Source organism: Synchiropus splendidus, chromosome 1, assembly GCF_027744825.2.
Source record: "Synchiropus splendidus isolate RoL2022-P1 chromosome 1, RoL_Sspl_1.0, whole genome shotgun sequence".
Lineage (NCBI taxonomy): Eukaryota > Metazoa > Chordata > Actinopteri > Syngnathiformes > Callionymidae > Synchiropus > Synchiropus splendidus.
Genome location: NC_071334.1, coordinates 13,112,303 through 13,135,485, shown reverse-complemented (window position 1 = coordinate 13,135,485; position 23,183 = coordinate 13,112,303). Strand labels below are relative to the sequence as shown.

Sequence of the window (23,183 nt, the reverse complement as noted above, 5' to 3'; positions counted from 1 at the left end):
CACACCATGGCCACGAGATGGAAGCAAACACCTAGGAGAAACATTTTCATTGCCGCTTTTAATGCACGGAGACGTCACTGAGTCTTGACGTCGTTCCGCTGTGTTTCAGCAACATATCTGTGCTGAAAAGTGAATTCACTAGACGGTATTTATGCGGATTTCTCTTCTGAAGCGCCCTAATATGTGCGCGTGCGCATATGTGGCCGGAGCTGATGGAGGGCGGAGACCATGCATAATATAATTCTCGCGATATTTTCGACGACTCGTCATCTCCTGACCCGACTTGGTTACTCCGGTTTTGTCGATGATAAACGACAACATTGTCGCTCGGGAAAAAACTATTCCGATTCAGAATATATTAAGTGGTTTTCAGTTAACCGTCACTGGGCGTATTTTAGTGACAAAGAAAACCACAGGAAGCAACAATGAATTTGAGTCGGGGAAAAAGTTGCTAGCCTAGTTGGCAACAAGGCGCTACTAATATTAGCAGGCTAACGTTAACAAACACCGATGTAGCCTCAACAAACATGGATTTCTACCCAAGGTGAAGAAGCGAGCATGAACGCGGACATCTAGACACACAGGGACGATACAAAAAGGTATGTGTGAAGCTTTACCTAAAAGTCAGTACTACTATACTTTTCTGTTCGCTAGCCTCAACATAAACTCTTCAGTTAGCGTCTCAGTTCCTTCCTAGTTAGCGATGAGCAGTGATCTTTGAGGTCTTAGGCGTTCTTCGCTCTCACAAAGATTTAACCGAGACATTTGTATTTATAACGAACTTTGTGTTTGTGGCTTGCGTAGTTTCAATTCAGCTTGACTTAACCTTTGTCCGGATTCTTGTTTCGTTGTTTGGGGTGATGAAAGAGTTTAAACTATTCTGCAGACATTCTTTGTTACTCAAGCATGTTTGCCTTGTATTTGGTCGGGGGTTACGTCGAATAATATGTTGAACAATAGTGCTTTCGGTAACGCCCACGGTTTCTGTAGTACCCACGTATGCTGAAGATGACTTGTCCACAGAGTTGCCGCAACTGAAGCAAAGTCTAATTCAAACACTCGAGTGCCTCGAGTGATGCATTACTGATGCTGTTAGTGTGATCTACGCTGTAACTCAGTTCAAACTTTCCTCGGATGTGACTTGGGGCTCTACTGGCCATGGCATGACGTCACTTGATAGGTCTTTTTTTTAGATAGATCAATACATAAATATTGAGGCCTTTATTCTGACAGTACTCATTATGTGGCATTTCCAGAGAAAACGACTTATTCAGGTGTCCTGTACCTTACTATGGGAATAAATTACACTGAAAAGTAAGACAGTTTCAAATCTGGTCGTAGTTGCCCTTCAAACTAGGGTAGCTAATACTAGTCGACATAGTTGACTATAATAAACTATTAAAGTAGTTGCAGACTGATTTATGAGTGTCCTAGTTGTAATACAATTTTTCTCTTGGCACAATTTGCAGTAAAAAGGAGAAATGACTAAGGCTCGGAACCACCGCCATCCAAAATGTTGAAAATATGGAACAAAGATGGAAGCAATCTTTTTCTTTTCTGTTATTGTTTACAGCACTGCGACCAGGCACGTCGACGTGTCAGATCAGCCTGTACATGTTCATGTGCCGACTAGTGAACTAATAGTAAAAGTAATCAGTAGCTAGTCCATAACCAAAGTAGTTAGTTGCAGCTATTCTTTGAACATTCATGACAGCATGGGCATATTTTCTCTGAGAACCTATCATCCCAAAAGGTTTGTTGCTAATTCCATTGACAATATGTGAATACTACTGGCATCGTTTATGACTACGAGTCTCCACACGGGAACATTTCAGACAATGATAAACTTGTTTTACAAGGCTTTGGTTGTAAAGTTCCTTTTTATGTTAAACATCGTATGTAGCATCTCTATTGAGCATAGCTAATTATACACTGCCTGCTTTGTTTGTTATCGCTTACAGTCATGGCCACTTGTAAAAGAAGCAATTGAAAGGTTTTTCTATGTGGACTTTCACCATCTTCTTTTTTTGCCACTCCAGCCTGTTGGTTTCCCCCTTAGGACTGTGTGATGTGAATATTATCTGATTTTTTTGAAATCAGGATTTCAGAAGAAGTCCTCATGCTTGTATAAAAATTTGACCTGAATAACTTCCCCATTTTAATATAATTTAACTAGATTAAATTAGAATTGGGAATCAATGGCTATTAATAGAATCATAGTTGCATTTTTGCATGTACATGATGAGCACCAGATAGTTTCATGACTGTTGCGGTAGGTAAATATCACATGCAAGTCATGTGACGATTGTTCAACTCACCTCCCCCTTCTGATATGCTCTTGTTGAACCAGTTCAAAATGGCAGGGTGGCATAACTTGAGTGTGAGCAAAAACAAACAATAGATCAGTTTGTGTATTTAATTTTTCACCGCTGTGCATTACTTCTCTGGACTGTAGTTGGTCATTCTTGTGGGATTGTTTACTGATTTCCTATAGGAACATCATTTTATGTTTAGTCAGGCAATCATTTTAAATACATTCTTCATAATTATATGTTCTGGACTGAAAATTATGAATGTTTTTTTAATCACCATTGTACCATTTTCTTCATTTAATTTTGTCATATGAGCTTTTGTTTGACTGCTTTAACACTGTGCCTTCTGAATAAGGTGAAAGTAAGAGATTATGAGTGGAAAGTGGTCGGAGGCACCTTGTGGAAGTTATGCTCAGCAACCTTCTCATCGTAACACAGGCACAGGTTTGTGTGGCGAGACTTCATTCTGCTCGTTATATTTATACCATTTGTTTATTTGTTGTTTATATGTTTGCTATTCTCACACTTGTCCAGGTGCAACAGCTGAATGGAAAAGTTCAGCTCCGTCAAAGCTTACTGTAAGTCCTTTGAGAAACTTTCTTATCCAGTATATGTAATGAGTGAATCGTTGTCTTATATGTATCTTATTTTGCTCTTTTGTATTTGCAGTTGCGCCACATAGAAAACCATATTGTGGCTGGTCCAGGTACAGCAGTTGTCTTGGACTCTGTAATGGACTGCTCCCAAAAGAAATATACCAAGACAACTAGTCAAAGAGGTATACAACTTGACCGTTTTGTCTCAGAGTTGTTTGCTGTGATGAGATGTGTATTTATTTTGTTTACTAGTTTCATATAAATGTTAATCTGTGACAGCTAAATGGTTGAAGATAATTCTGATTCTTGATTGCCATTCATTATTTCAGATGGCAGCCAATTTGAAAAACCAGAGGAGTCCTTAAAACCCAGGATAAATGGTCAGCTAAGTCCAAAAAAGAGCAGTTCCCGCAGTCCATTGAGAAATGCTACCCAGGACTGCAATGTACACAAAAACAGTGTTGAATTCCAGGAACCACTGGCCTCTTATAGGTAGGTGTAGGTTTAAAAAAAAGGCAAATTGGCATTCATAGCTGTATTTTGTAAATTTGAATGTTCTGTACCTTTTCTTATTATTATTATTATCATTGTTGTTGTTATTATTATTATTATTATTATTATTATTATTATTATTATTATTATTATTATTATTATTATTATTAATAATAATAATAATAATAATATCGTCTGAATGTTCAGTTTGTGCAAGATTAAGAAAAAAGAGAATCTAGATCTGCTTCCTGATCCTGTGTAATCTGTTTGGTGTCTAGGGAGGCCACCCCTCCACCCTATACATCCTCTCAGTTGGAGGCCCACCATTTGCAGTCAGTGCCAGGATCTTCGCTTCCATCGTCTTCACTCTTGTCTGGTCGGCAGCTGTTGAGCCATGTACCCTACAGGAATGACAGATGGGATGTACGAATGGACAGAGATTTTGACCATTTAAGATCAATTCCTTTGGCTAGTAACAATGCCTCCTACCTCAATGACCAGCCTGTTCTGGACACTCAGAAGTCACTTTCATACAGTTCACCCTCACCCGATGTGAGATTTCCAGAAGGGAAGATGGCTAAAAATGATCCCCTTACCAAAGTGCAGTTCTCACAGAGCTTGGATAGTGAAGATTCCAGCACCTGTGCTACATCTGTGCAATGTTCAGTTCACAGAGGGGACAGTTCGGTTTCTTCTAGCCCGGGTTCTGTGTCCCTGCGGTTGCGGAACTTGAGGCGCCATCAGGCTGATGATAAGCTGGAGAAACTCAAAGAACGAATACGACGACAGCGGCAACATCTCGAAGAAGCTGCGGAGAAAGATAAACTGGCTGGTTATTTGGAGAAACCCATTATAGCAGGCAAGGCAGGTAACGGCACAGACAGGCCTTCAACCAAAATTCGTAAAAGGGACACTGCTGCCCCGGCTCCTGTGTTTAAAGGTTGGTCTTTAATTTGACTGTTGCCGTTTTCCAGCATTGTGAAATCTGAGTTTTTAATTTTGAAATTGTTCACTCAGGTTTTAACAGCACACAGATTCATATCCAGACTCCTGATGGCAAAGTCTTAAAAGAGGAGGACTTCCATAATTTTAGCAGGGAAATTTACAAAGATCTATCGCAGAAGTTAACTGGTGAGTGATATGAATAATAATTGTTGTTGTCACTGGGGTGGAAAGATGAAAATGGTAGCATAGTTCATGGTCCTTCGGGTTTCTACCTGATTGTAATACTTGATGATTCATGTAGTCTTTTTTTTCTTTGCACAGATGTTCAAAAATCCAAGGTTCAACAACATAGTAAACCGAGATCAGATCGGTCTAAAGAGAGAAAGGCTCCCAGCGCTGCTGCAAAGGTCCACAGAGCCGTCTCTGAACAGAACCCAAAATCAGGTATTGCAGACCACTTTTTGACTCAAGCAAATTTTCTCCGAACAAAAAACACTTTCTATATTATTCAACTGGCTTCTAGACTGTTAAAATACAAATAAAATGTTTGTCATGGTTTATTTCAGTGTCTATTCCATTTCACAGCAACATCATCCGCCTCATGAATGAATCTTGCCCTCCCCACTATTAGCTGTGGCATCTCCTTTTTCTGGCCTGCTTCCATTTCATGTGCAGCTGCGCTATTTATAGTCTGTTAAATCTATATACAGATTCTCTGGCTGCCACGCTTGTTACAAACTGTTGCTGGATTTGTAAACATGGCCCTTTAATAGCAGGAACTTGTAGTCAGAGGAGCTTAATGTTATTTGTAGGTTTTATTTTCACAGTGGTAAACATGATTGCTTTCCAGGGTTCATTGATGCAGGAAGTGATTTGATTGTATGTCAAAAATAATAATAAAATAATAAACATCAGATGAGAAAGGATTAGCATTTACAACATATCTGCAAACTACACATTCAGGGTATTGCTTCTTTTCTGTCTGGTCTATCTTTCTTCCCAATCCAACAATGGAATTGTTTTTGATGTTCCTTATTTTCAGTTTGTTTGATTAAAGCAATTGTCTGTCTCTGTTCAGTGATAAGCCCTGCTTCATGGAGGGAAGGTCAGAAACTTGTGAAAATGGTTCTTGGTCCAGCTTCTAAAGTGACCAGGGAGGATGGGCACCTGACAAATGGGGGACTGAACCAAACAGGTGGGTCCTCACTGGAACGTCTCCTTCTCATGAGTTACTTTTCACCTACATGTCTTGTATTACTATACGGACATCTTCCTGGATATCATGAGCTCAGGCTAACGCATGTTTACTGTAAACATCTTGCCAAAGGTCACAGAATTTTACAAAAGCAGGGCGAGGTATTTAGTATGACACTGATAATTGTTTGACAAAAAATTCAGTCTCTTTTCCCCTCTCTTGAATCATTCCCTCCCCACTGTGTGCTTTGTTTTAATGCACAAGTGCTTCTTCTGTAATTAGACACTTGCATCTTCTGATTTGTGTAAATACATTTCAATCACTTAAATTGTTTGGAAACCACTGCACTGTAATAAGAGTATAAGTCTGGTTATGTTGCAGACACTGCAGGACTGTTGTTGTCTGTTCAAGGTACCATAACCAGAAGTAGTGGAGATCGACTCGCTGTTCTAGTTGGTTGCACAATTATGCATGGCCTAATTTCACGAGGTCCCCCCCTCTACAGCAGACAGCCTGAAATCTCACTGGCAGAGATGGGCAGGGAAATGTTTTGCACTGTCTAGATTAGATTCTCTGAAATCTGGAGGACATTTGACCCAGTTTACTGTTTCCATGGCAAACCCCTGCCTTGTTCAGTCTATCGTCTCCATCTGGCTGTAGTGATTTTAGCTGAAGTACTCTGTCACTTGCAGTGTCAGCTTGGTTTTACACTCATCAGTTCAGGTGTTGCTTGGTAAACGGAAGATAATAAAATAATATTAACATACATTTTCAGTACATTACAGACTACTTAACTGTATATTTTTACCATGTAGTTTTTTTTTTATCATGCCACTTAATCAATGTTTGATTATAACCAGTAGGTAGATAGATATTTTGGATACTCGTGATATCATAAGTCCTCCATACCACTTGTATATTTATGCGTGTAGACGCATAGGACCTCATAAATCCAGGTCAGCGTACTTGCAAGACGACCTCATTTTAATCTAGTGAGTGTGTTGTTGCTGCAAGTCTCCTTCCCTCTCTTCAATTTTGTTCATTCACAGGCGATTAAGTCTTACTGTGGTCATTTGATTATATTCACAGCTTCACGTCCCTCCTCCAGTTCAGCCTCACGCTCAAAATCTAACCGGGATTCAAGGCATAACAGCAGAGAAAGGTCCCAAAGTGCAGATCGAGGTCAAAGCAGCTGCCGAGTCAAAACATCTGGAGCGCAGGATAAACCGTCAGAATGTGTAAATTCGAACTTGTTGTCAGCCGACATCCAAGGTATACTCAATGATCTCCAGCTAGAATGTGAAGCTGCAGAGCAGAACAATGAAAGAAGGAGAGGACGGTCAGTGTCCAGAAGAAGAGCCCCAGTGTCAGCCTGGGGACCAACTGCGGCATCGATGGGTCCTACAAAAAGCAAGCAGAAGGCCACCTCCGCATCTGAACCAGAAGGGTCTGCTAAACTGACAAACCCTGGTCCCAAAAAGCGGCACTATGATGCAGATGCTGTCCGCCTGTATATTGCCAAGCAGCAAGAGGAAAGAAGGCGACGCCAAGCAGAAGAGAGACAAGCAGTGACAGAAGAGATGGAGAAAAGGAACCAGAGGTTGCAAAAACTGTATAGAACACAAAGGGAAGTTGCAAAAGCACCTGTTCCAAGCGAAGTGTCCGTGGCTCCCATACAAAACCGCCTTCATGAGACCTATAATAAACTACTGTCCGAAGAGGCACAGTTGGACTCTGAGGCTAGTCAGATACAATCAGCTGCACCTTCTTTTCAACTGGTGCGTATATGTAAAACAGTTCTTGATCTTTTGGAAGTAGGACCTCTAATGAATGTTGACAAATGTCTACAGGGTCCGATGTACCAGCCATCAGGGGAGTCTGATAAAGAAAATGTAAGAGTGGAGGCACCACAAAGTCCCTCCAGCAGTGATCGCTCTTTGAATGATCAACAAGCCCCATCTGTTACTAGGTATGTGCACTTGGTGATGAAATGAATGGAAATGAATTTTCCAAGTCAGTAGTAGTGGATGATTCTAATGCACTGTGGATTTTCAACCACAAACCTCCTCCATTCTGCAGAAATATAGCATGACTTTCTGGTCACGATTGCAAATTTACGTGCTTTAGTGCCCAATTTCAAGTTCCATTTGACCTTAGCTTTATTCATGAATGTTTTGCGTTCATGACTGGTCATGATTTTATTTAGTGGATGTATAATGAAAAGTTACTACTGGAAACAACTGTCAATATTTTAGACCTTTTTTTCTACCTTTTTATTCTGTTTTCTTTTTGTAGCCCATTATCTATTCTAATCTAATGTGAGTGTATGTGTTTATTTTTTTCTAGGAATTTTTCGGGTCTTGGGTTTGAGACCTCCACTCTTCGAGGTGTGCCGCAACCCTGGGACCCTTCTGCACCAGCTGTACGGAGTGCACCGTCCACACAGTTACGCATTGAAGCGCTTAAAGCGACAGCAACCTCCCTTTCTAATCGGGTTGAGAATGAAGCCAGGAACCTTGCTGGTCAGAGAATCAACTTTGGTGTTGATACCTCAGCAGGGATGGACAGTGCTTTAAACCCTGGGTACTTGCACGCAATGATTGGTGCAGGAGATTGGGAGGGAAGAGAAAGTGACGTGCCTTTACGAATCCAGAGAATTTTGTCTGGCATAGGTCATAGCTCTTCGAATGACAGGGATCTTCCAGCATCAGAGAATTTGAATACATTCAGGGAACAAAAGGAACAGAGTGCTGTTCAGACAAATTTCCCAAGTCAACTACCAGCTTTTAAAAATAGAGACCAAGATGCGACTTCTGCCAGATTCATGACAGACAGAGCAAAGTTGGTTAACGGTTTTGGCGGTGCAGAAAAAACAATGTCACAAAAGAAAGAACCTGCAGATTCTGATATGTACAAAAATCATACCAATCTTCCAGAATCAAGTGGCAGCTCCATCAGTGAGGGCACCCTCCTTAGTGAAGGTGAAGGTGCCCTCTCTGATCGCGGAAGCCCTGCTCATCTCTCTAACAGTTTACATGGACCACAGTATGGTGTAGATAGAGGTCACAAATTGGACTTCCACCACCTGCTGGAGTTTCAGAAAGAAGCTGCAAAGTACTCAGGCCTCACTTCATCATTTACACAGCAGGACCAGGGTAAAGCTGCCTGGGAGGAACTGAACAATGGAAGTCCTCTAAGTGTAATCAACATCTTCACAAAGAACTTTCAAAATCAAGCAGAAGGTTGGTCCCTTGTTCTCTTACTATGAAAATTGTATATTTTAATCTGTTTTTGCTTTGTCCTACAGTTAGTGAGAGGAACTCTCGATCAGCCCGTTCAAGTCACTGCAGTAGCCCTGAAAATGCAGGAATTGTCGAAAATGACTTCCACAGTAGTGCAACCAATGATCATTCACACCCGGACTCGAAGTCGCACAGGTAATAAACTGGGGCACGTCCTTTTGTAAAGTCGCCACCAGATGGCAGCATAAATCCATGTTTTGGATAAAAGGCGTCCAATTGTATTGCTGTTGCGCCTTGACAATGGTTCATTAGATTATTACAATGCTTTTTCTTTCTTCCTCTTTTCTCGGTTGAACAGCCGCTTCGAACTGCAGAGAGGTTCCTCCTTTGAGAGATATTCAAGTTCCTTCAATTCCCACCACTCATCAGCTCAATCACCACATCTTTCTGCTGGCTCTGACTCCTCCCCCGTCTTGAAGTTCAGCAATGGAAAATTAGGTGTGTTTTATTTCACTCTTCGGTAAATGTCCTGATGAACTCTGCTCTGTGGAAATAAAATATAGCTTTGTAATATACTGTAAATATGGCCTCTTTACAGCCCTGTTTTCCTGCTGTGTGTTATGACCCCTTAATTTCACTGCAGGTCCTGCATCAGACCAGAGTGGTGGGACTCTTGTCGGAGAGGACAGGAGCCTAAGCTCATCTCGATCAAAAGTCGTATCCCCTGAGAGCAGGCCAGACAGCCAGAACAACAGTTTTCACTGCAGTGATCCTTTGCCTCACCAAAGGTTGGTACTTTTAATGTGAAATATTACATTAATATATATTTAGTTGTGTTACTAGTTGCTTTGAGACAGTTTTAAAACCTCTACAAGAAGAGGGACTGCTTTCAGCAATTGTACAGCACACAGTAATTGTAGACTTCCTCAAAACAATGGGACCTTGTTTAAAAGGCATGTATGAGGAAGGTAGGTCAGCCAACGTCCTCACAGCAGTAATTTCCTTCTTATGAAGTAGTTTTCTGTTATGACTCTGCCAGCTGTGTCTTACGACATTTGCTTTTTATGCAAAGGTGCTATTTAATGGTTTAAAAAGCATATTCTTGAATGTGTAAACAATGCATTGAAGGTGAATATTTATAAAGCATTGGTATTTTTTATCATTTAGAAATGCTACCAAAATGAATCGAATGCAAATTCATTTTGGAAGGTATTGTTGCTTTTTTGGAGTCATGTCATTGTTACTTTGTAACAGTGTTTCTGTTCACAAGATGTATTTACAATTGGTGTATGTTTCTCATGAATATGTCTCATGCATTTCCACGGGAGTTCCTGATGTAAATGGGATCACAGTGCTGCACACAATACTTTTGTATTCGTATTTTGTATCAACACAAACCCATTTCTTTGGGAGTAAAAGGAAGCTTTTAAAGCACTATAAACTTGGATCATTTTTACATTTCTCTTATTCTTTCTTCCATATAACTTTCATACACGATTCCCAAATTTTTCTTTTTTGTGTACATCTGTGTCAATCACTTCAATCATTCTTCCAGTTTGGGACAAGATAATACAAAGTCCTCTGCATCAAGGCCCTTAATATCTCCCTCTGGCATCCTGCACCATGATTCACTCCAAAGAGCACAACCTGCAAGTGAGCCTCTAAGAACTAACTCTTGGATGGGGACAAATAAAATGAAAACCATCTCCTCAGAGGATGTAGAAGCTACAGGTACTTACTATTCATGTACATCAGATGCAGTCGCAGTCATCACAGCGCTTTTTATTATATAGATTTTGTTCACATCTGACTCCACTAGCAACAGGTGGACTTCAGTATTCCCCAGCGGTCCTGCACCAGCAGATGACAGCCGAACTTCAAAACCTTGAATCCATTGAGGAGTGTGCTCGGCAACTGGAGGAAGTTGAAAGGCTGATGGGTGTTTCTATGGCAAAGCAGGAGACAGCGTCGATGGCCCAAATGCTCCTGGTCAGCATTTGATTCCTTTCATTAAGATTTTGCTAGTAGCATTGAGACTTCCAATTTCTTAGGGAAGACATTTAAGATTCCAACAAATGTTAATCCTTTCCTATGATTGTAGTCACTTCTTTCAGTAATCTATAGCCTTTTTTTTTCCTGCTCGGTTTTTGACTCAAACCACAAGACTACAACCTGATATTGATCTACTTACAGGCCAATCAACAGCGCCATGAGCGTGACATTTACGAGCTGAAGATCAAAGCTGAAAGAGAAGCTCTTGAGGCGCAGCTGCAGCTGGAGGAAAACAAGAAACGAGTTGCAATGGTAACATTGTTATCACTCAGCAATCTGGACTGTGTTGCTGCTTATATCAAAGTGCTCTTAACTAACTCTTGTGATGTTTTGTTACCCAGGCTCACATGCAACTGCAAGAAGCTGTGACTCAAAAAGAGACGTTGGAAGATCTCCAAGATGCCACCACAAAGATGTTGAATCAACAAGCTGAGGCAGCTCGACACAATGCTGATGCTGCCCGGCACATTAAGGAGGTTAGTGACTCACTCGCATCACATTAATGGCTTGTGTACCTAAGGAATTTCATCTTGGAAGTTTAAATTTCAACACATGGATACTTAATATTCTCTAAAAGAACGTATTTTGTTACTGGAAGATGGCAGAAATGGCCCGCTCTCAAGTCTCTGGAGCCTTGACTGGCCCTCCTTTGGCTGCTAATTCTTCCATATGGAGCCGACATACATGGGAAGAAAATTCCAGATCTCCAAAGCGAAACGATACTTCTGATTCTGTCAGGTAATCTGGCAATGTACTGTCCCTCAAATGTCAAATGTAACAACTTATGTAATTTTTTTCTTGTAATGTTATTATAGCTCAACCAGCAGAACCAGGCCAGAAAAGCCAGTGTCATCAAGTCTCAGTCACCCTGACTCTCCACCCCTCTCAAGATCCAACCAAAGGTAGTAATCAACCCTCCATTTAGTTTGACTTATTTCGATACTAGTACTGAAGTTTTGTCCTCTTTCCGTTTCTCTTGTGATGTTCATGTTAGCAGCCACCAAAGCCCTTCCAATGCATCAGCTGACCATGCTGAGCCAGCGAAAAAAGAGGAGTCCAATTTCTGGAAAAGGGGGAATGACATGAAGAAACGAAGGGAAACTGGCAGCAGCTCGATTGAGGAGGAAATACCCACAGCTGCCAACGATTCCCTCTGCAGTGACAGCATTCCATCAATTGTCGAAGAAAAAGGTACCTGACTGATTACCTTTCTCTACCGTATGTCTGCAAATGCACTAAAAACTGATAATAAACTTATGTTCTTGCCATTTAGGTGACACAACCTCAGTGGCCACAGAGTACTCCATGAGGTTTGATAATTCGATGACAGAGGATGAGTTAGAAGAGCAATCCTTCCGCTCACTTTTGCCCTCTGAGGGACACCGTCGAGAGACTTTGGAGAAGAAGTCTCATCTGGAAGACTCTGAGGTTTCTGGTCCTGGACGTAGTGCGATGTTACCATCAGGCTCACTTCTTATTTTGAAGGTGGGATTTTTTCTTTGCCAACTTATCTAGTGAATGAGAGGTTTTGTTTTGTTTGATGAGATGTAGAATTTATTTAGAAAAAAGTGCAGTTTGGTTGCTCACCACCAGGGGGAGCTCCGTTTAAGCGCGCTGGTGGTGTAGCGCTGTGCACGAAATTAAGTTTTTTTTTTTTTTTATGTATATTCCTCCATCGTTTTTTACTGCTGTGTCGTTGATTATTTTACTTTACAGCTGCCTTATTTTCAGAATCAGAAAATTTATTTAAAACTTATTAATCCCAAGGGATGAATTATGTATTTTGTCTTTTTTGTTACGGTAAAGCCATCATGTGTGACCTCAGCATTGGTTGCTGAGGGTGGAAAAAGGAATGAATTGTCTGCACAAGGCACAAATGTGATCTGAGAACACTATAGCAACAGATAATATCTTGAACCATTAGACATTTACTATAATCTGAAGTCTGTTATTTCTGTGCAGATGTTGTTCTCTGCTGATGATTGGTTTCTCTCTTCTATAATCACAGGAGTCAACCAAGACTTTCTTTGGTGCACAAGACAGCTTTTCTCAGTTTACAATGGACATGGTGCGACAATACATGAAGGACGAGGACGTTAGACTGCAACATCAAAGCTCTCTGCTGGCACTACGCCAGAAAGCTCTCAAGGAAAATATCCGAACTGAGTTGGCGTGGTTAGAGCACCAGAAAAAAAAGCTGAGGGATAAGGGAGAGGATGATAAGATGCCACCTATCAGGAAGAAACAGAGGGGTCTCCTGATCCGACTTCAGCAGGAGCAGGTACAGATTATCATAACTGCATGCTTTGTTTTTTTTTTTTTTTTATGCCACCACACTTTTGTCTGAAAACTGCTGTGGCATCGCTCTGTTCTTCATTTGGCTTTGTTATGTTTTTTTTCAGGCTGAGATCCGGCGTCTTCAAGAGGCTAACAAGGCAGCAAGAAAAGAAGGACAGCTCTTGTTAAAACAGCAGGAAGAGATTGAGCGGATGAGAAACTCAACGTCAAAACTAAAGGAGCGTTTGAAAAGCGCAGGCTATAATGCACCATCTGTAAGTTATGTCATTTTACAATTGCACAGGATAAGTCTTGCGTCATCCTGTGGCGCCTGCATGTAAATATACATTTTTCTGTTCTAAAGGAGCCTGCATTGTCAGATACCCCAGTCTCTGAGGCAGCGTCCATTACCACAAGACACACAGATGATGGCCGCTCTCCCTCTCCCGCCCTTTCTGTATCTGGAAGTGAAACCAGCAGCATCATGCAAAAGCTGAAGAAGATGCGCTCTCACATGGATGAAAAGTAAAAAAGAATTTTGTTATGATTATTTTTCTTCTTCACATTTTCTATTCTGTAACTTTCTGTAACTGTAACTGTAAATATTACTATCAAATTGTTTTTGAGGCTTAATCAAGTACATAGACTATATTTACTTGTAATAACTACATTTCTTTAGTGCCATTTCATTCCTCTATGTTTCTTTTGATGCAACTTATTGAAGTAGGCTTGCGGATAATTTTTTGCATTATTGAGTAAACCCTATTCTTGTATTTGGCATATTTATATTCATTTGTCATTTACTGGCTCCACACTTATTTGTAGCTTGTCTTCCCTTAAAATGTCCCTTCCTCGCCGTAGTACTTTTACATAGTCAGTCTTTTGCTCTTAACATGCTTGATAAGTTCCATTACTTTGTGCCCACTTCAAAAAGCAGTGCTTTCAACCCCTCGTTCCATTACTGCTGTGTACATGCACTGGCTCATCACTCTTTTCTCTCCTTCTCTCTGTTTCCCCTGTGTATCATGTTTCAAACACCCCTTCTTTCGCTGTGTCTACTTTGTACCTTTTCATTCTTGTGTTTGTGATTCATTCATCTTATTTGTCTCAAGACTCTGTTCCCCTGTCCATTATTTCTTCTCTGTGTTCACGGCCCAACATTGGGCCTCCCTCAGTGTTTGCCTCCCCAAACTTCACCCTAAATTCCAGCTATTTATCTTCAACCAGTTGGTCAGGTACTGTACAGTGCTTCTTCCTCTTTTTGGCACCTAGACACCCTGACCCATAAAATCACACCTGCTCACTCCCTTTAACATGCTTGTCTTCCTCCACTGGCACTGGGTTCTTAAAACAGGGTGGTGTTGAGGAGTGGTGTAGTGGCATGGGTCCTTACTTTGTGTGGTTTAAGTGCTTCTTTGCAGGTTGGACATGAGAAGGAGGGATGACGCATGCTGCAATAAAACCAACCTTTGACAGTATTTTAGGCAGCATTGTGAAGGGACTACCTTAAACAACATTCCAAAAGAAAGAAAATGACTGGAGGCATTAAAGTGAATTCCCTATTAAATCGATCGCTGTAAAAGATATGCATACTTTCAGGTCAGATTATGGCAACAAACCCACAAAAGCATCAGCGAGTTGTAATACTCAATGGTCCTTTCTGATACATTTGGCGTGAAAATTACCGGTACCTCTGCTTTGGTTTTGTCCTCGAAACCCGTGCAATTATTTTTTCTCCCGCTGCACATAATGTCTAATTACTATGTAATGAGCCTCAGGTTATCAAGCTTTTGCAGTACAAAGGCGTAATTATCGGAAGGAAGAGATTATAAGGCTGAGAATGAGGAAAACATATTTTAAGACTTCTGTTAAGTAGGTCATCTAATCAGAACCTGTTGAGACAGTTTTACAGGTGGAATGTCAAGGGTTGTGTGGACTCTAAAAAGTGCCTGGCTGGGTGGAAATCTTTCTGTGTGTTAATTGTTTGACCTCTTTCTGACTTGCCATTCTGGAATAAATAATTCATCTGCATTTTCCTTGAAATATTCACACGCTTGAGATTTGGTGGCTAGCTCTTTGATGATGTTGATGCATAGGTGATGTGCTTTTTAACAGCATTGAATAGAGTGGAACTCATCCATCTCTTCACTGAGTGCAGTTTATCTTTGCTGGTCTGTTTTATTAGTTAACTCTTCCATTGGATGGCTTAATACGTATAGATTACTGTTGGTCTAATAGAGTTTGGGGAGTAAAAGAACCCCATCAGGCCATGTCTATTGTGTCATCAGTTTACATTAAGACACGTTAAAAGGCTCTGAATTCTATTACGGTAAAGACTGATAGACACTGTAAGGGCACCCACAGCTGTGGGAGTTACACAGCAGTTGGACCTTTACAAACGGAATTGAACTGATGTCTGATTTAAAAAATTCAAAGGTAAACATGCAAAAGTGTATTAATTGTCTTCGAGCTTTGGAGTTTCTTGTTTTGGTTTGCTGCTTCAGTGTAATGTCTCTCTGGTCTGCTTCGCTTGCTCTCTTTGGAGTGAGAGTTTAGTTTTTAATGCTAATGGGGTTAACTTTCGGTCCATGCAGTGTTTAAAATGACTGAAGCATGATTTGGATGCGCTACCTGTATAATGTGTGATGGAATCAATTTGATATCAATGTGAGAGAAGATTTACGTATTCATTTAAGGATGATGGGATCAGATCGAATGATGGATGTTTTAGATTGTTGTGCCTAAATTTCCTATTTCCATTTCTTCATCTTATTTGTTCTAACCACTTACCCCAAAGGTTTCTGACTAAGCGGGAACAGCAGCTGATGCAGAGACGCCATCATGCTGAGGAGTTGCTGCAGTGGAAACAACGTCTGGACCAGGAGGAAGCAGAAGTTCAAAGGATAGAAAAGGAGGCACTTGCTGGATGGGACGGGGATGGTGTCAAACCTGGGAGTCAGAAACTCAAAATTTCTGCTCTCAGTCCCACTCACCTTCCAAACTTGGAACCTAAAACGGACAGCGAAAAAGGTAAATAAAGTAATCCAAAGTATTTCAGGAAGGTTACAAACGAGTGGTCAAAGTGTGAATGAATCTGGGTAGTTTATATACTGAATGCTTTTTTTTCAGAGTATGCGAGTGAGGCTGACATTTCCTCTGCAACACCAGAGTCCAGCATACACACAGAACCTCCAGCAGCAGGACGTGGCCCCTCAGCAGGACTAGAGACGGAGCCGGACTCACCTCTAACCTCTATCCAGACCAGCTGTGCAAATTACCCCCAAGACTTCACTTCCCTTTCATCCACAACAACCAGACAAGTGAGCACTCATTTTTTTTTTTTTTTTTTTTAATCCACTTGATATCTGCTTTTTCTCTCGTGTTGGTTACTTCAAACAGTAAGATGAGAGATTTATGTCACTTAAAGTGTGGTTGCTTGTGTTAAGTTTGATGAAACTATGATGCTGTCTTCGTATTAATGGTAATACAATTGTACATCCCCCGTCAGATCACATTTGTTGGGACAAAACAAATAACTTTCTTCTGCACACCTTGGCTAACAACAGTTTTGGGTGGAAGAAGGTTGTTTATCCTGTGATTAGATTCTTTTATATTTTATTCTTGTTTCCAGTCTTCAGCGGCGAGAGACAGTGCCAAAGCTTTTATCTTTCTAAATGACGACGGAAGAAAAACAGTTTTTAGCCAGGGCTCTCAGATTCATGATGAGATCCAATCTCTTGTTGAAACACCTCGTCTAACACACACCGGTGAGTTATTCTTCCTTGTCTTTCATTGTCAGTAAAACATAGAATATTTGATCAGTTCCTGTATATCTATTATCTAATTCTTGGATGTTGCCACCCCAAGCCATTTTCCCTGAGGAAATGGAATTACTTTCTATATTCAACTCCATTTGACTGTAGAGTACGAGTGTATATACTTATATCTGCAGTTGCATCAACAGGGACAACAATTCTCTTTACCTATTTATTTACCTGTATGTTTGTGTCTAGCATGTTGTTATGTATGAGCCACATGTGGACCCAGTATTGAGACCCTCTTGCTAAAATGAATGTAGTCTAATCCAAAAAGAAATGGGAACAAGTTCATGTCGGCACCAAGTTGGATTACAATTTGCTAATCAGAGTTCTGGCACAGCTTTCACATTCTAACACATTTATTATCTGCATTTGTTTTCAGAAGCTAGCTCAGACCAGAGTGACATAGAAACCCGCATCAAAGTTTTGAAAGAAGAACTGAGAAAGCGAAAGTTAATGGCTTTGCAGCTCAAGAGAGAGCAGAAGAAGCGGCAAAAGGAGCATCTTAAAGCCAAGGAGGCCAGTTTACTCAAAGAGTTAGAGGTACGTCTGTTTCTGTTGTTCTCTAGATGTTTGTTTTTGTGCTGTGTGCGTCTTCGAATCTACTAAAATTGTCTGCACTTTCCAGAGCTACGATGTATACATTGAGAAAACAAAGGCTGAACTCAACAAACGGGCAGATTTGACTGTTGAAACAAAGAGCCTGAGTAAAGTACCCACTTCTATAGCTAAGCAGAAAAATGTCAATGCGCCATCTCAAAGGTACAATATCCACAAAGGTTTTTTTTCTCAACAACATAAGAATGTGTTGTGACTTGTTTTTAATAGGGTGCTTTTTCCTAGATATGAAACCAGCAAGGTCCCTGAAAAAATCTATTCTTCAATTGACAAAGGTGAGCCATTTTTTTCTGTCTCAATATTGAAACGTCATGAAATGGAACTGGATCTTGATTCCATGTATAATTGTTGCACAGACCTTGACAAGTCTACATCAGTACCCGAAGAACTGTCAGCTGAAGACCAACGCACTCTGACTCCCACTCCAGTGAATTCGGCATCGGGTCACAAGAGCCATCAGTCCATTCAGAATCAGCAGAGACTTGATGATGTGAACATCATTTCTGATGTTCGATCTCTTCAAGATGAGCTTGATCTCGACCTCACCAGCACGACTGAAAATCTGAATTCTCCATCTTCGCAACCATCAAGCCAACTGGAAAACAAGTCTGGCAAGCTGCATTCAGTGAAAAGTGCTGACTGGGCCATCATGAAGGCGCATCCGTGTTCTACCATTGACAAGGATAAACAATCAAAAGATAGGTTTGAGTCAGAACAGATTATCAATTCAAAGAGCATATCACCACCTGCTGAAGTGGGTCTTGAGACTTCACATGATGTCGGTACCTGTTCTCCACAGTCACAAGAGAACAAGGTGTCCTTTGCCCATGTTGACAGATATACTGATGATTTTGAGTCTGCGGTCGATTCCTCACACCATAGCTCTAATGTTGCCTCTGAAATATCCGAACCTCCAGCTCGGATCAAGGCCCATGCTGAAAGAGTGGTGGTGAAAGATAGCCGAGATGATGAGCTGGAGGAGGAAATAGCTGAGGAGCAAAGTATCCACTGTGTTGACACTAGTGAGGTCAGTCACGATTCAGTTAGACTGCTTGTTCTGGACCGGCCAGCTGAAGAGTCCACTCGTTCCCAAACACCATCTATGTTACCATCACAGGGACAACGCTCTCCTGACAAAGATGAAATGCCAACATTTAACATTGCCGACAGAGTTCTTCTTGGAGGTGTACAGCCTGGCACCCTGAGATTTAAAGGCCCCACCAGCTTTGCAAATGGATACTGGGCCGGTGTGGAGCTGGATCAGTCGCAAGGGAGCAATAACGGCACCTACGATGGAGTGGTTTACTTCAAGTGTGCCGAGGGTCACGGTATCTTTGCTCCACCGGACAAGATCACACATCTGCCTGCCAAATTTGAGAGCTATACAGAAACCACAGACGAGGAGGATTTCTTTTTTGACGATTTATCAAAAAAAGGAGGGAATAAGAATGGCATGGATGCATTTTCCCAAATGGAGAACAACAACAAACAAGAGCATAAAAGTGATGGCTTCAGAGACAAATATGTGACAGATGATTGTGTTCCCAGCGATCAAAATCATGTTTCAACTCGGCAACATCCAGTGTTGAGAGATGGGAGCGGTGACATCATACTGGAGTTAGAAGATGCACCAACTTCGAAAGAGACATTGTTTCTCGACAAGAGCAGTGATGTTATCTCTAATCACCACATCTTGTTTAAAGCAACTGACGGTGTGTACAACGATCAATCCTTGCTTGACAAGGTCACAGATAAGATCGTAAAAAGCCTTGTGGCCGACACAGTCACTGAACTCGCTCAGATTAAAAAAGCTAAAGAGCAGAAAATTGCAGCATCTAGCCGAGCATCAGGCCATGTGGTGGCAAATGAAGAGGAGTCGATGCCAACAGTGGAGCAGAAAGACGGCCTTCCCTTCTTTCTACCTGGCGAACAAAATGAGCTGTTGTCTCCCGAACTCTGCAACCAACCGGTGAGTCACTATTGGCAATATTTGATATTACTCATCAACAGAAAAAAATAGATAACGGGTTGCATGTAAACGCATCCTTAGTAAGAGATTGTCACATGGTTCATGTTGATTTACCCCACAGAACGTCTGTGTTGTTCAGCCAAAGTCCAAAGTTTTGTTTACATGGTTGGATTGTGTTCTCTTTAGACTGGCTTGTGTGAAAGAAGTCTCCTGATTATATTAATACTGTAAAATGTTCACTGTGGCCGAACCTCGCTTTAGCTTGTGCTAATGATTTTGAAGACACATCGATGTCACACTTGTCATTTACTGAATCTTTCTAATGACAGGAAAGTCCTGTGTTGGGGGCTAGTGGTCAAGAGGAACTTGCCAAACGACTCGCTGAGTTGGAACTAAACCGCGAACTGCTGGATGAGCTTGGTGATGATCAGGACTGGTTCGATGAGGACTTTGGTCTGAGCTCACGTCGTGAGGCAGAGAGACTCAAACAGAGGGAAGAAAAGGCAAAGGTGGGAGGGGGACTGGGCCGGTCCACACCATCCGAGGATGGGGACCAGCAGGCTAAAACTCCACCCAGACCGGCTCTGCCCCTTCCCCTTCCTCCTAAACTTCCAGAGCAGCCCGCTATGGTGGTACCACACTCGGCCACCGAAGTGGAGAAGATGGTTCATGTTGCCGTTCAGGAGATCTGGGAGAACTGTGGTCTTGCCAAGCAGCTAACACCAACACTTGCTAATGTGCCCCGTCCAGAACCCTCACTCCAGTATTTGGGCTCTGAGGCCAGTGCTCAGGACCAAGAGGCCCTCTGCATCCGCAGCTACAGAAAGGTGATGAAATGAACTGTTTTAGTTTAAACTCAGTCAGTGTGTGCCAGTGCACTCAATAGTGGTCATTTTCTGCCGTATTTTAGTACATTGAACAATTTAACTTTTTATTTCTCTGCTTCAGGCTGTGTACGACCTGTCATGGGAAATCCTTCGAGAGATTTATGCAGAAGACCCTGATGAGGTTCGGCCTCTATGGGTTAAACCTCGTCGGGTTAAGTGCTCCCTTTTCCACAGGGTTAAGACACCAGGGGACATTGCTACAGTCCAGGTACACAAATGGATTTGGTATTTCCTCAGATATGGATTTATGGTCCTTCCTTTACATCTGCTCCTGGAGGCAAAGTCTGTTAACCATGTTTTCCTGTCAAATATTTCACAGGACTTTGTCACAGCAGAGGTACTGAAACTGTACGGTCTTTCGAAAGAGCCTAGCCAGAAGACTGACTGGCAGAAAATGCTGAAATTTGGCAGAAAGAAGCGGGACAGAGTTGATCACATACTGGTGCGTTCCTTCTTAAGAGCAATGATTAATGTGTGAATGAAATACGATTTGAATGTGTTTAAATGCGAACTCTGGCATTATGTTTCTTAGGTCCAAGAACTTCACGAGGAAGAGTTTCAGTGGGTCAACTACGACGAGGACGAGCTGTTTGTCAAGATGCAGCTGGCCGACAGCATCTTTGACATGCTTCTGAAAGATACCGCTGATGTTCTCAATGAAATCTCGCAAAAGAGGACACAAAAAAACTCTTGACACAAGCTGAAAACTTCCTTTCCTTCCTAAACCCGCCCCCTCATCCTGCTTCGTCTTCCATGAGCTGATTCCACGAGATGATGTGCCGACAGCATCGTAGTTGCCTTCACTCCCAACAATACCTCTGAGACACAACTCCATTTTGTGGCATCAATAACTGCCACATGTACTTTGAGTATCTACACCTTTGTACCTGCTGAGCGCCTTCTAAACAACCAGCCTACTTTATACTGTCAACTCTCCCGCCTCCGTGGACTGGTCCTCAAGTTACAGCTGGAGAGGGAGGAGACACAATAATGGAATGAACTGTGTTGACCATCATTGCTGCTAGAAAACTGCTTCGACGTGAACGTGACAATTCACCCGGAACAAAAATAGCTCCATGAGTAAAATCCAAAATTGTAATTGTGTAGCAGTGTAATGTAGTGAAGGCGACGGGTCAAGCTTTCTGTTGGGACTGTAGGGTGACAGTGTTTACATCATAGCACTGCTGTTGATGCTGTTTCATTTGTGGTCCACTCGAACTTGCCTTATATTTAAAGACCTTCACTTATCAAGTGACTGACTTCATCAGGTAAAAGTACTTGCTTCTAAATGTATGTTGTAATACAAACAAATTGATTTGTACTTTTATAAAATATGTGTAAATGTGATAGGCTGATTCTTGTGGACGAGCTGAACGACACCTGTGACACTGATCTAATAATCCATATTGTACTACTCTAAAACATAAAGATTCAGTATTGAAAAAATAATTTATTGTGTAAAAATGTTTTGATCAGAGGTGAATTTGGAAATGTGTATGGGTTTGTCTAAATGTATTTAAATGTGTAAATCAAATCTATTCTATTGTAAAAGCACAAACAGTAATGTGAATGTAAATCAGAATGAAGCCATGAGGAAGGTAAAAGATGCAAAAAAAGTTATTTTTATGGTTCTGGACATTAAAATGTCCCACATCTGTGCTTTATGTTGATGAAATGAAAAATGTTTCTGATGGAAAATATGTGTTTTATGCTGCTCATTGTCATTTTTGTTTTGGCATTGAATTGCAAACATGATATAGGAAGCGCTGCCCAAAGAATGGCAGAAGGTTTGACTCAATTTATGTAAATCTTTCGGACCGAACTGCTGCATTTGAACCTCATCCAGTCTTCAACCTAGAAGCCGCCTCCGTTTTCAATTTTGAAAATGTGATGTCTTGATTCATTTTGACTTTGTAGAAATCCAACCGTTCAAATCCAGTCTACAGCTACACTTGCGCTCAGTTCACTTCCAGTGCCTTCATGTTCCGTTGTAAACTTCTCTGTTCGGTCCTTCCTGTGAATGTCACTTTCAACTGCTGTACATAATGTTTTATCACCCTTAAATTATTCACCTTGCTCATCCCACCGACAGAGCTGTCAGAAGTTGAAAAGAAAGTAATTACCCGTCACATAATATCCGTTTGTATTGGCAAAGTTGGCTCATTGCATAGTCTGTCTTGAAGCAGTTTCCAGTACTTAGTCATCTTATACTGAAGTCTACTCTGCTCTCAACTAGCTTTCTGAACCTGTCGGAGCAGCCGTGTAAACTTTAAGTGACCTTGTATTTTGGTCAGCTGGCATTTTTAACATCTGTCCAGGTTCAAAGTTTGTTGATCATCATTCAATCCTGCATTAAACATTTACCTAACATCCTCCTTTGCTTTACTCCAAGCTTTCATAGATTGCCCTGGAACTGATTGTATGTGGGAGGAAGGCCCTACCTTTTCTAAACTATGCAGTACCTGATGTGTCCTTTTATACACAATATTGTCACTTCCATCTGGTTTCAAAAATCTGGCTACACAAATCACCGTGCTCTGAATTGTCATTTGCTTCTTTTTTGTTGCGTATATTTATGATAGCAATGTGTGCCGAAAGCACGAAAACGCTGCGCTTGTAAATATAGTGTATCTTACCCAATAGCTTAAGTGTAAAGTGCAAATGTGTAAATACTTGTTCCCCAAATGGACTTTGATTGTAAATAAAGCTGTTTGTAAATTACTGGCTGCAGTGTTTCTACGTTTCTTACCTCGGCTTCTGTCTTTGACTGTTATTATTGC

The 23,183-nt window shown here is 41.3% G+C and overlaps 1 protein-coding gene across 3 annotated transcripts; it reads left to right on the top strand.

Annotated features, from left to right (window-relative positions):
* The first annotated feature begins 268 nt into the window (after positions 1–268).
* Positions 269–23,114, top strand: cep350 (centrosomal protein 350). 3 transcript variants are annotated; one of them, XM_053883170.1, is made up of 38 exons: positions 269–599; positions 2,668–2,756; positions 2,847–2,890; positions 2,982–3,090; positions 3,238–3,400; positions 3,679–4,340; positions 4,418–4,531; positions 4,667–4,789; positions 5,424–5,540; positions 6,630–7,318; positions 7,391–7,509; positions 7,887–8,782; positions 8,848–8,977; positions 9,141–9,280; positions 9,426–9,570; positions 10,338–10,513; positions 10,602–10,771; positions 10,976–11,086; positions 11,176–11,310; positions 11,433–11,572; positions 11,650–11,736; positions 11,832–12,025; positions 12,108–12,319; positions 12,843–13,115; positions 13,237–13,386; positions 13,476–13,636; positions 14,224–14,346; positions 15,909–16,141; positions 16,241–16,431; positions 16,743–16,878; positions 17,312–17,472; positions 17,558–17,691; positions 17,773–17,822; positions 17,904–19,516; positions 19,846–20,343; positions 20,465–20,611; positions 20,723–20,845; positions 20,936–23,114. In XM_053883170.1, the coding sequence occupies exons 2-38, from the start codon at positions 2,684–2,686 to the stop codon at positions 21,095–21,097; spliced, it is 8,904 nt and encodes a 2,967-aa protein (XP_053739145.1). In that variant the 5' UTR covers positions 269–599; positions 2,668–2,683; the 3' UTR covers positions 21,098–23,114. The 3 variants fall into 3 exon arrangements, with proteins under 3 accessions (XP_053739145.1, XP_053739136.1, XP_053739153.1); XM_053883161.1 differs by having other exon boundaries at positions 11,829–12,025; XM_053883178.1 differs by lacking the exon at positions 14,224–14,346 and having other exon boundaries at positions 11,829–12,025; positions 20,936–23,113.
* The last annotated feature ends 69 nt before the right edge of the window (positions 23,115–23,183 follow it).